The 12,381-nt window shown below is 40.1% G+C and overlaps 1 protein-coding gene across 3 annotated transcripts in view; it reads right to left on the reverse strand.

Annotated features, from left to right (window-relative positions):
- Positions 1-12,381, reverse strand: part of RPA1 (replication protein A1) — a 46,638-nt gene that overhangs the window by 24,323 nt on the left and 9,934 nt on the right. For all 3 annotated transcript variants that reach the window (XM_081580066.1, XM_081580068.1, XM_081580065.1), the window contains exon 5: positions 4,411-4,499. In XM_081580066.1, the coding sequence (XP_081436192.1) occupies positions 4,411-4,499 (89 nt within the window). The remainder of the gene's footprint in view (positions 1-4,410; positions 4,500-12,381) is intronic.

The raw sequence follows: 12,381 nt of genomic DNA on the forward strand, positions 1-12,381 counted from the left end.
CAATAAACAATTAGAAACCATTTCTGTGAAATACACCCATAAGGTAGTAGTCACTGTAACAAAGCTATTTCATGATGGCCCAAGTAACAATGTGTTATTGATCTAGTTACAAGGAAATTCAATAGCAAATACTCTTGAACAGCAAAATCTCTGCCTCATTCCTCTGCACTTTAACAGACCCTAAAGAAAGGAAGAGCCAGTGGAACTGAGCACTGAGACAAAGGAGTGCTTCCCACAGTTCTATGGTCCTCACCCGAAGTGGTAATTATCCTTTACCTCTTTCAACTCCATCTTTACCTCAAATACTCTGCCCCTGAAAGACAACATGTTCAAAGCAGCCAGTCAATTAAACACAACATAAAAAACATAAGAAATCTGGTCAACGGTAGTAAGTTGGGCAAATCACCTCTCCCTCAAGCCTACAGCATCCAGAGATGTCACAGAGATGCTAAGTATTGCTTTGTCTTGGCTTGCCTTCCTAAAAGCTGGGAATAAGACAACCTACATGCTCGTCTTAACAACACTTTACTATTGAGAAACAACTGTGATGTTCCTATTTAATATCTTAAAACTTTACCTGAATAGGCTGCAGCTTCCCTTTTCCAATGTAAAACACCAAATTAATACATTTGGTAGAGATAAAAATTAAAATCTAGAAGGCTCCACTTCTGAAAGAAGCATGGTGATGACCAAGTCCCAAACCTTCCCTTCTCCTAAAAATCATACAGAGTGACAAGAAGAATGAATGCTCGTACCATAAACGAACATCCCATATACAGAAGCTAGGGGAAAGAGAAAAATCGCAAATTATGCGAAAGTGAAGCCCAAAACACCACAAATCAAGACATCACAACTGTAAGAGAGAAGCCGCATGGATGATTCAAATGCAAACGATAAAATCTCACCAGTACTAGAATAAAACATGGGTGACTGCCTTTATAACTCTGGTGTGAGGAAGATCTTTCCAACCACAGCTCAAAAATCCAAAATCTTAAAAAACTGGAAAATACAATTTCATCACAACAAAAGAAAACTGCTGCATAGCAAAAAAATACCATAAGCAAAGTCTGAAAGACGCTGTAACTTGTATCAGAGATGAAGGACTAATTCTATTTTTTTTTAAGATCTCTTAAAAATTGAGGAGAAAAAGATAAACAACTCAAAAGAAAAATAGACAACACAACAGTTCACAGAAAATAAAAAGCCCTTAAACATTTAAAAGGATGCTCATATTGCTCAGAATACAAATTAAACACTACACTGAGATCTGAGTTTTCATCTATCAAACTGATTTAAAAAAAAAAAATCAAAAGATTAACAACATACTCTGTTGTCATAGCTGTGAAGAAACAAGTATTCTCATATATTGTTGGTGGGAATGCAAAATGATACTATCCTATGAATGGAACACAAGCATATCTACCTACCACAAAGGCATTTATCCACGGATCCAACAATCTCACCTTTAGCAATCAAAGCCCCTCTGCCCATATACCTGCATATGTATAAAGTTATCTGCTGCAGCACTGTCTTAATAGCCAGAGTATGGGAACACCCAACTGCCCATCAATAAAAGGCTAGTTAAACTATGGAACAGTTACACAACACAATATGCTATACTGCTAATTAATAAATAAATAAAAATGAGGAAGATCTTTAAGTATATATATGAAAATATCTCTAGGCTGAAATTAAAAAACAAAAACAGGACTGAAAAAAGAGAGACAACATAGTGTACATAGTTGTCTAGCTGTTCAGTTTTTTTTTTTTTAATCCTACCTTTGATGTAAGCAAAGTGGATTATAAGTGAAAATATGTAATTTATGTACTTGGTTATATTTTCATCAAGAAGACCCTTGAAGGACAAAAAGAAACCACTGAAATTGGTTACCTAGAGAGGGTAGCAGTGAGTACGAACAAGACAGGAGGCAGGGGCAGGAGTAAGATTTCTCTAAATATATAGAGTTTTGACTTCTGAAAGATGTTAACTATATTATCTACTCAAAATTTAAAATAAAAATTAATGTTTATTTTTAAAAAATATATCTATCTTAACATTTCAACTTTGAAAAGTATACAAGTTTTAATGGACAAATACGTGAACACAAAGCAGAGAAACAGCTCTAAGATTTGAAATAAACTGCCCCTGGATAGGAGCCAGAGGACAAAGAAGAGCTGGGCAGGGAAATGCTTTTTTGGTTTTGCTTCAAAGAACACACTTGCAAAACGATTTGACTTTTAAAACTATGTATACGACATAACCAAAAAGAAGGCAAAATATTTATGAGACAAATGATTCTCAGGATACTGGACATTAAGCAACGAAGGACAGTAATTCTGAAACAGAGGAAACAAACAAGGTGAGTGTGACTGTACCAGATTACTGGAAGCCCTGAGGGTTTCCAGGATGTGACACAGGAAGTGGGCATGGAGGAACCCGTGAGTTAAGGAGATGGAATTGAGCATGTGGGGAATCAAGACATGGAGGGCTCTCAGGACAAAGTACCAGAGAAGAGAGCTGCATGGAGAAAGACCTCCAGAGATGATGGAAGGTTCCCCTCGAGGAGTCGGCAGAGTATGGGTTGGCTGATCTCTGTGTGGAAACTATCGGAAGCCAGGGAAAGAACGAACCATCTGAGAAGACCTCGGGGATCAGTGTCCGGTGCTCACAACAAGCTAGAAATAGCATCTGTACCTAACAGCCAGAATGGAAAACTTCATATTCACGGGGCATCGAGTAGGATACTCTGACGGGTCTTGCCTCTGTACTATGAATAACCAGACCCAGAATAAATGCCACTCTCTGATCCCATCTAACAAATTTTAAAAGCAACATCCCAAAAGATAAAACTGTTTCCAAATAATTTAACTGTATCCCTGAAAAAAATTCAAGAATACAAGTTTCCAGCACCCAACAGGGTATGAATCACAATGCCTGAATTCATTCCAAGATTACCAGGCATACAATGCAGAAAAATATTCTTGATAATTAGGAAAAAAAATTAACTGATTAAAATAGACCAAGAACTGATACTTATGCTATTAAAAAGCAGAGACATCATTTTGCCAACAAAAGTCTGTATAGTCAAAGCTATGGTTTTTCCAGTAGTCATGTACAGATGTGAGTCGGACCATAAAGAAGGCTGAGAGTCAAAGAATTTATGCTTTCGAACTGTGGTGCTAGAGAGGATTCTTGAGAGTCCCTTGGATAGCAAGGAGATCAAACCAGTCAATCCTAAAGGAAATCAACCCTGAATATTCATTGCAAGAACTGATGCTGAAGCTCCAAAATTTTGGCTACCTGATGCAAAGAGCCAACTCATTAGAAAAGACCCTGATGCTGGGAAAGATTGAAGGCAGGAGGAGAAGGGGATGACCAAGGATGAGATGGTTGGATGGCATCACCAATTCAACGGACATGAGTTTGAGCAAACTCCTGGATATAGTGAAGGACAGGGAAGCCTGTCATGGGGTCACAAAGAGTCAGATACAACTGAGCGACTGAACAACAACAAAGTAAGTCAACTGTTTCTCTGAGTTCTGGAAGCCACTGTAGCAAATTAATATAACTGAGGGCTTCCCTGGTGGCTCAGTGGTAAAGAATCCGCCTGCCAATGCAGGAGACATGGGTTCAATCCCTGATCAGGGAAGATCCCACATGCTGCGGAGCAATCAAGCCCGTGTACTGCAACTACTGAGCTGATGCACCACAGCTACCGAAGCCCACAAGCCCTTGAGCCTGTGCTCCACAACAAGAGAAGCCACCACAAAGAGAAGCCCAAGCACTGCAACTAGAGAGTAGCCTCTGCTCAGTGCAAAGAAAGCCTAGGCACAGCAACGAAGACCCGGCAGAGCCAAAAATAAATAAATAAATTTCAAAAAATTAATCTAATTGAATCAGAAGAGGAATTGGAGGAATCGACAATTTCCAGCCAGCTGGTCAGAAGCGCAGATAACAAGCAGGACTTTCGACTGAAGGGAGCAGTGGTGGGGGTGGGGTCAGGGGCGGCGATAAGGCAGTCTGCTGGGCCTGAGCCCTTACCATGGGAGATCTGATGCTAACTCCAGGTACCCAGTGTCAGAACTAAACTGAATTGTAGGAGACCCAGCTGGTGTCCATAGAGAACTGGAGAATGGCTTATTAGGGAGGAAAAACCCACACATCTGGTCACAGCCAGAAATATGTATGATTGTTGCGTGCAGAGAAAAACAGAGGAGCGGTTTTTCCTTTACAGAGTCCTACCATCATTTTTTCAGTATTAAAAAAAAAATCTGAAAGAGTAACCTGTTACTCTTTCCTAGAGTAAGACCCCCCATAGATGAACAAATGAAACTATAGCAAAAGGAAGCATTCCAGATCTATTAAGAGGTATTCAGCTGAGTGCTACAACCTATAAAAAAACATTTTACCTTCATTATAAGGCAATGGATTGCCAATCTTTGATCCAACTGCTTCAGCTGATTTCAAAACTTCTAACTCCATCAAAATAACCACTCTCCTACAAAGGCAAAGGAATAGAACATGTTAGAAAAAATAAATTCAGAAGCCCTTAAAATGACAAGCTACTTTGAAAGCTTTCCCCCAACAGTTACTGTGATAAAAACTATTTCCCTTTGTCAACTATTTTTCATTACTGAATAACTTGAGAACTATATGATATCAATTCTAACATAAATATTTCCCTTAATCTTTCACTGCATCATTATCAAGGCCTTTTATGATTGCAGGGTTCTCGTTTCCCATCTAGTTCCTTAATTAAAATGCAGTGTCCTTACTACATACCGTATCTTCAAGGAGCAAATGACATGATAAGAATTTAGATTACTAAACCCGACAATATGTGGCACAACAAGAGATCTGTTTTTAGAAACATATACTTATCTGAACAATTACCCTCTCCCTGTGAAAACCAATATGACTATAGATGTTTTTTTACTCTTTTTTAAGGTTTTTTTTTTTTTTAGTACTTTAAAGTCTTTATTGAATTTGTTACAATGTCACATCTGTTTTTTGTTTTGGTTCTTTGGCCACAAGCCATGTGGGATCTTGGTTCCCCAACCAGGGATTGAACCTGTACCCCCTGCACTGGAAGGCGAAGTCTTAACCACTGGACCACCAGGGAAGTCCCCAGAGATATTTTTCATGTGATTACAATTAATTAAGAACTTACAGTTCTTTGTCCATCTTTCATTCTGATTAAAACCTTTCAGTAACTTCTCAAGGACCTATGACCACAAGTTAGAAACCTTTTCACATAGCCGATGAGGCTCAGTAAGGTCTGGTTTCACGCTAATCTCTCCAGTTAACCTTGCTTTCTTGTGGCACCCTGCCCTCCACCATCTGGTTCCTTCCAGCTCCTGGTGTGTATCACGCTCTCTCCAGCCACAGGCCTCTGTACGTGCCTCTTTCTGATTGTGAGGGTCTCTCATTCTGCTTCATTTAATACTCATTTCAAACATCAGGTCTTCAAGAGATGTCTCTTTAATCTTTGCTTTAGATCAGTCTTTGATTACACTCTTTTCTACAGCCATCATTTCCTTCCTTCAGATCACATCTCTCAGGTTTAATTAATACAGGTTGACATATAATGATTAATATCTGGGTTAACTGCATGTTCATTATTTGATTATTTACTCACACATATAATATATTTTATATGTATATTCATTATTGATCATCTACTCCTCCTACTAAGCTACCCTTTCAGTCATGGCAGGTATCCTCCAGGGTTCACCTCAGCAACTGGTCCACAGTGGTTCTCAATACATGCTTGAATAGGAATGCCATGATCATGATCGTATTTTTTTATTTTTTAAATTTTATTTTATTTATTTATTTTTTGGCTGTGCTGAGTCTTCATTGCTGCTCGGGCTTTTCTCTAGTTGTGGTAGTGGTGGTGGTTGGCGGTTTAGTTGCTAAGTTGTGTCCAACTCTTGCAACCCCATGGACTGTAGCCTGCCAGGCTCCTCTCTCCGTGGGATTCTCCAGGCAAGAATACTGGAGTGGGTTGTCACTGCCTTCTCCTATGTTCGTATTTTAAAAAGAACTGCAGTATGCAAGACTCTGAGGGGAACACAACTGGAGGCAGGGAGAAAAACAGAAGAACTGATGGGGGCCTGAATTAGCACAGTCTCGATGGACATTAAAAAGAATAGACAGGGAATGTCCCTGACAGGCTAGTGGTTAGGGCTCCATGCTTCCACTGCAGGGAGCACAGGTTCGATTCTTGGTCATAGAACTAAGATCCCACATGCTGTACAGCACAGCAAAAAAAAAAAAAAAGGTAGCTAGTCTGGAGCAGTAGTTACACAACAGTAAGCCCAACCTCATTGTGATGTATTCTTCAAATGGTCTGACTGTTGTATTTTGGATTTTCACATATAACTCATCAGTTTGTGCAACCTTTAGCAGGTTTTCATATCAAGGCTATATTACTTCAATAAAATAAGCTTGAAACTATCTGTTCCTGAGTATTACATACAGATTCACTATTTTAAAACTCTGATAGGTATTTAGTGGTAGATATTTAACTACCTTCCAAAATTATCCAAATTACTCCAGAACACAGAAAAAAACGGAAGGCTTGTTAATCATTTAGCATTATCCCAATATCAAAACCTAAAAAAAAAAAAAAACTCAAAAAACCACTAACTTTACTCTGTAATATACATGCTGCTGCTTCTAAGTCACTTCAGTCGTGTCTGACTCTGTGCGACCCCATAGACGGCAGCCCACCAGGCTCCGCCGTCCCTGGGATTCTCCAGGCAAGAACACTGGAGTGGGTTGCCATTGCCTTCTCCAATGCATGAAAGGGAAAAGTGAAAGTGAAGTAGGTGTTTTGAGGATAGTTCAATAAAGGGACAATTGACCAAGGTGTGGGCAGGGCCTAGGCAATCCTCAGGGATGGCAAATAGCAGGCAAGGAACCACCAGTGTCACCACCCCTAGGCCTGAAGAGGGGATAGGAGGGACTGAAAAGCAACCCAGAACAGAGCAGCTGTGTGAAGAGGGCAAGACCTGAGACATTTGGTCAGGGATGGAGGATAAATACCCAGCAAGCACTTTCCTCCCGGCCACTAATCACCTGCCTGCCTTCCCCATACCACCTGTCGGCTGGGCAGGAGGTCACAGTTGGGAACAAATAGGTCAGGCTCCAGGGGTGGGGTGGGGGGAGGGCTAGCACCTTTACCCTCTGGAAAGTGGCACCTTTCTACGGGGTGGAGGCCAAAGAGGCCCAGAGGGGCTTGTGCACAAGTCTGGGGTCCCCCACTGCCCCGGGTGCTGGCACTCCCATCAGCTCCAAGCATTGAGGTCTCACCCCTCATTTGTTTCCCACACAGTCCAGAGCCCGAAATGAACCTTCTATTTCTTTGAGAAAATACCAGCGGGAGGTTTGAGAAGTCCCCAGCAGAGGGGAGCTTTGGTTTTACAATTAACCTAAAAGCCTCTCATTAGCACCTTGGCCTAAAAGTCTCCAAACACCCACACAGAAACCGGGTCTTCCCCCACACCACCTGGCTTTCAGCTTTTGGGTAGAGAGAGGGTTTAAGGAGAGATGTGGGATGAGGCTGCGCAGTTGAGCACAGCCCCTTTGGAGGGGGTGGGACCAGGCTGCACCCCTGTGACAGGAGGCTCAGGGCAGGCTAACACCACATCAGCTCAGCAAACCCTCCTTCATTTGCAGATTTATTAAATTGAGAGCCAATTCTGACACAGTTTCTTTCAAGCCATTCTACCTTGCAGGTGTGCAAAATTTATCTGAGATAAGAAAACCACTACAGAGAGAGCACAATCTTCAAAGCCCACCTCTGAGACCAGGAAGAAATAAAAACAGTAGCCCATACAAACGTACAATTAAGTTTGCAAATACTTGTGAGCCAGGAGAAACACCTTCCCTGTGGAGAACAGGTCTTTAAGGCAATTTTCTTGAACTCTATTCAGCACTTGCTCAGAATGCCTTTTAAAAAATAACATATGGTTTTCTTCTCTCTCCAAAGGGTTAGGGGTGTTTGGGGGTGACAGCTAAAGGGTGCAGGGTTTATTTGGTGGATAACAAAATATTCTAAAATTAATTGTGGTAATGGCTGGACAACTCTGAGTATAATAAAAACTATTTTACACTTTAAATAGATAAATTGTATGGTGTATAAATTATATCTCAAGAAGATGCCACAAAAAATAAAGGAAGAGACAAGAAAGAAAAAGACCAACCCTGGCACAGACACAGGACTAGACAAACAGATCGATGGAAAAGATAATAAACAGAACAGAGCCAGATAAATGGAATACTAGTCTCGATCTACTTTTGTCACCAACCATCAATTCTCCACATAGCTATCAAAATCATCTCTCAGAAACTTCAAAAAATTTAAATCAGATCATACCAATATTCTGCTGCTCAAAAGCCTATAGCTTCCCATCACACTCAGAATAAACTCCTTACCATAGACCTCCCATGATATGGACCATTCATTTGTGAAAAACTAAGCTAAATTCTTTCTTTCTATCCCATATAAAAGTAAACCGCACATCAAATCACTATGTTCTACACCTAAAACTAATACAATACTATAAATCAACTATACTTCAATAACAAAAACCCAAACCTTAAATAACTTAAAATAATCCAAGTGCTTTTAAAACTAAAAAGCAGAAACAAAATAAAATCTCAGATGAACTGAAGTCTACTTAAAAAAATTCACCAGAAGTGTCTTAAACTAAGAAATGTTTTTATAATCCAGTCAGGAAGTTTCCTAAGCAAAATACAAAATTCAGAAGCCATAAAGAAAAAAATGGACAAAACTGACTAAATTTAAAAAAAGTTATTAACTCCTTATCATAAGACACCATAAACAGACTATGAGAAAGTGAGATAAAATAGTCAAAACAGCTGACAAAGAATTAGTTGATAGCCCTCATTTATAAAAAGCTTCCCCTACCATACCCTCAGCACACATACAAAAGACAAAGTATATAATCAAACGCTATTCAGAGAAGAACTACAAATATCAAGAAATATATGAAAAGATACTTAACCTCACAAACAGAATTTATTATTACATTTCAAATTAAAATAATGATTAGCAATTATTTTTTAAAAATCTGTAATACCTAGTACAATATGCCAACAAGGTTAAGGGGAAATGGGTATTTTTTCCCCTAAAAAACAGGTTTGTTGAAATATAACTCATATACCATAAAATGCACCCTTTAAAAGTATAATTCAGGGGTGGGATGTGGGAGGGAGGGTCAAGAGGGAGGGGACATATGTATACCTATGGCTGATTCATGTTGATATATGGCAGAAACCAACACAATTCAGTTCAGTTGCTCAGTCGTGTCCGACTCTTTGCCACCCCATGAACTGCAGCACACCAGACCTCCCTGTCCATCACCAACTCCTGGAGTTTATCCAAACTCATGTCCATTGAGTTGGTGATACTATCCAAGCATCTCATCCTCTGTCGTCCCCTTCTCCTCCCACTTTCAATCTTTCCCAGCATCACAGTCTTTTCAAACGAGTCAGCGCTTCGCATCAGATGGTCAAAGTATTGGAGTTTCAGCTTCAGCATCAGTCCTTCCAATGAATACCCAGGACCGATTTCCTTTAGGATGGACTGGTTGGATCTCCTTGGTATCCAAGGGACTCTCAAGAGTCTTCTCCAACACCACAGTTCAAAAGCATCAATTTTTTGGTGCTCAGCTTTCTTTATAGTTCAACTCTCACATCCATACGTGACTATTGGAAAAACCATAGCCTTGACTAGACGGACCTTTGTTGGCAAAGTACTATCTCTGCTTTTTAATATGCAGCCTAGGGTGGCAGATAACAGGTCCCAAGTGAGAAGGTTGGCAAGGAGATGGACCTAGCTTAGACTATGTCAGAGCAAATGAAGTCTGGACAGAGCTGTCCACATTAAGCATGTGTGTGTCTATGCTAAGCCGCTTCAGTTGAGTCTGACTCTTTGCAACCCTGTCAACTGTAGCCTGTCAGGCTCTTCTGTCCATGGGGATTCACCAGGCAAGAACACTGAAGTGGGCTGCCACGCCCTTCTCCAGGGGATCTTCCCGACAGGGACTGAACCTCAGTCTCTTATGTCTCCTGCATTGGCAAGCATAAGATAAAAAGAAATAACACAGTAGCAATTTAACACACAACAGTACATAAAAATAAAAGGAACAGAGGAGCCAGAGACAATTAAGATCCAATCCAGAAAAAAGCATAAGCCAAGAAAGGGAATACTTTCCAAGTGTGGCTTGCAAAATAAGGCTAAGAATTCAGTAAAAGTCAAAAGATGAGAAGAAAAGAGAGCTTGAAAAGTTAAGGGAGGGCTTCCTTGGTGGCTCAGTGGTAAAGAATCTGCCTGCCAATACAGGAGACATGGGTTTGATCCCTGATCAAGAAAGATTCCACGTTCAGAGCAACTAAGCCCCAGCACCACAACTATTGAGCCTGTGCTCTGGAGCCCAGGAGCAGCAACTACTGAGCTCACGTGCCCCCACTACTGAAGCCTGAGTGCCCCAGAGCCTGTGCTCCATAACAAGAGAAGCCAACGCAATGAGAAGCCCGACCACAACCAGAGAGTACCCCTGCTCTCCACAACTAGAGAAAAGCTCGCACAGCAATGAAGACCCAGCACAACCGAAAAAAATAAATAAGATTATATGTATGTGTGTGTACGTGTGTGTATTTATATATATATATATCTTTAAAAAAAGTTAAGGGACAAGAGCGAACAGAAGCAGTATCATTACATATCTAACAAAGACCAAACTATGTAATGTGTTAGAAAATCTTGAATTCAGCCAAGGCATCCCTTAGAAAAAAAAGACTAGAGCAATCTGAAGACATATATGGAGAACAAAGTTATCCACAACATAAGTGAAAACTGGAGCTCAGATGAAATAGAAAAGGTCATTAAGGAATAACAACAGAAAAATTTCATCAAAATGAACTGACTGCAGACTGAAAGAGCATACACCATGTACCAGAAAAGAAAAAAAAGAGGAACAATTGACATCGAGACATGACCTGGTTAAGTTATTGAACTTGAAACACAAAGAATTCTTCTATCTAATCCACAGAATTCATTCACACTTCATAAATTGTCTTAATGATGCCCTTAACAGCAAAAGGACCCAGGATCATGTGTTATATTTAATTACTGTATCTCTTTAGACTTCTTCAATGTTTGAAATTTGAAAATCAGTTATTTTATAAAACGTCCATCAATTTACCCTAGGCTTCCTCGTGACTGGATACAGATTATGCATCTTTGGCAATAACATAACAGGACTGGAAAAGGTCAGTTTTCATTCCAATCCCAAAGAAAGGCAATTCCAAAGAATGCTCAAACTACCGCACAATTGCACTCATCTCACATGCTAGCAAAGTAATGCTCAAAATTCTCCAAGTCAGGCTGCAACAATACATGAACTTCCAGATATTCAAGCTGGTTTTAGAAAAGGCAGAGAAACCAGAGATCAAATTGCCAACATCCGTTGGATCACTGAAAAAGCAAGAGAGTTCCAGAAAAACATCTGTTTCTGCTTTATTGACTATGCCAAAGCCTTTGACTGTGTGGATCACAATAAACTGTGGAAAATTCTGAAAGAGATGGGAATACCAGGCCACCTGACCTGCCTCTTGAAAAATCTGTATGCAAGTCAAGAAACAACAGTTAGTGGAGAAGGAAATGGCAACCCACTCCAGTATTCTTGCCTAGAAAATTCCATGGGCAGAGGAGCCTGGCGGGGATACAGTCCATGAGGTTGCAAAGAGTCGGACATGACTTAGCGACTAAACCACCAATAGAAAGTACAATACCAAGAATGAACTTTAATATAAACTGTGGACTTTGGGCAATTATTGTATGTCATGTAGATTCATTAACTGTAAAAATATACCACTCTTATGGGGATGTTGATAATGGGGAGGCTTTGTGGATAGGCTGAGGTTTTTGGGGAAATCTCTGTACCTTCCTCTTAATTTTGTTGTGAAATTAAAATGCTATAGAATAAACAGTCTTTTAAAAACAAACAAAAAAAAGAAACAACAGTTAGAATTGGACATGGAATAAAAGACTGGTTCCAAACAGGGAAAGGAGTACGTCAAGGCTGTATATTGTCACCCTGCTTATTTCATTTCCATGCAGAGTACATCATGAGAAACACCGGGCTGGATGAAGCACAAGCTGGAATCAAGATTGCCGGGAGAAATATCAATAACCTCAGATATGCGGATGACACCACACATGGCAGAAAGTGAAGAACTGAACAGCCTCTTAACGAAAGTGAAAGAGGAGAGTGAAAAAGTTGGCTTAAAGCTCAACACTCAGAAAACTAAGATCATGGCATCTGGCCCCATCACTTCATGGGAAA

The sequence above is a fragment of the Giraffa tippelskirchi genome, chromosome 3 (assembly GCF_054371585.1).
Source record: "Giraffa tippelskirchi isolate mGirTip1 chromosome 3, T2T-mGirTip1v1.2.pri, whole genome shotgun sequence".
NCBI lineage: Eukaryota > Metazoa > Chordata > Mammalia > Artiodactyla > Giraffidae > Giraffa > Giraffa tippelskirchi.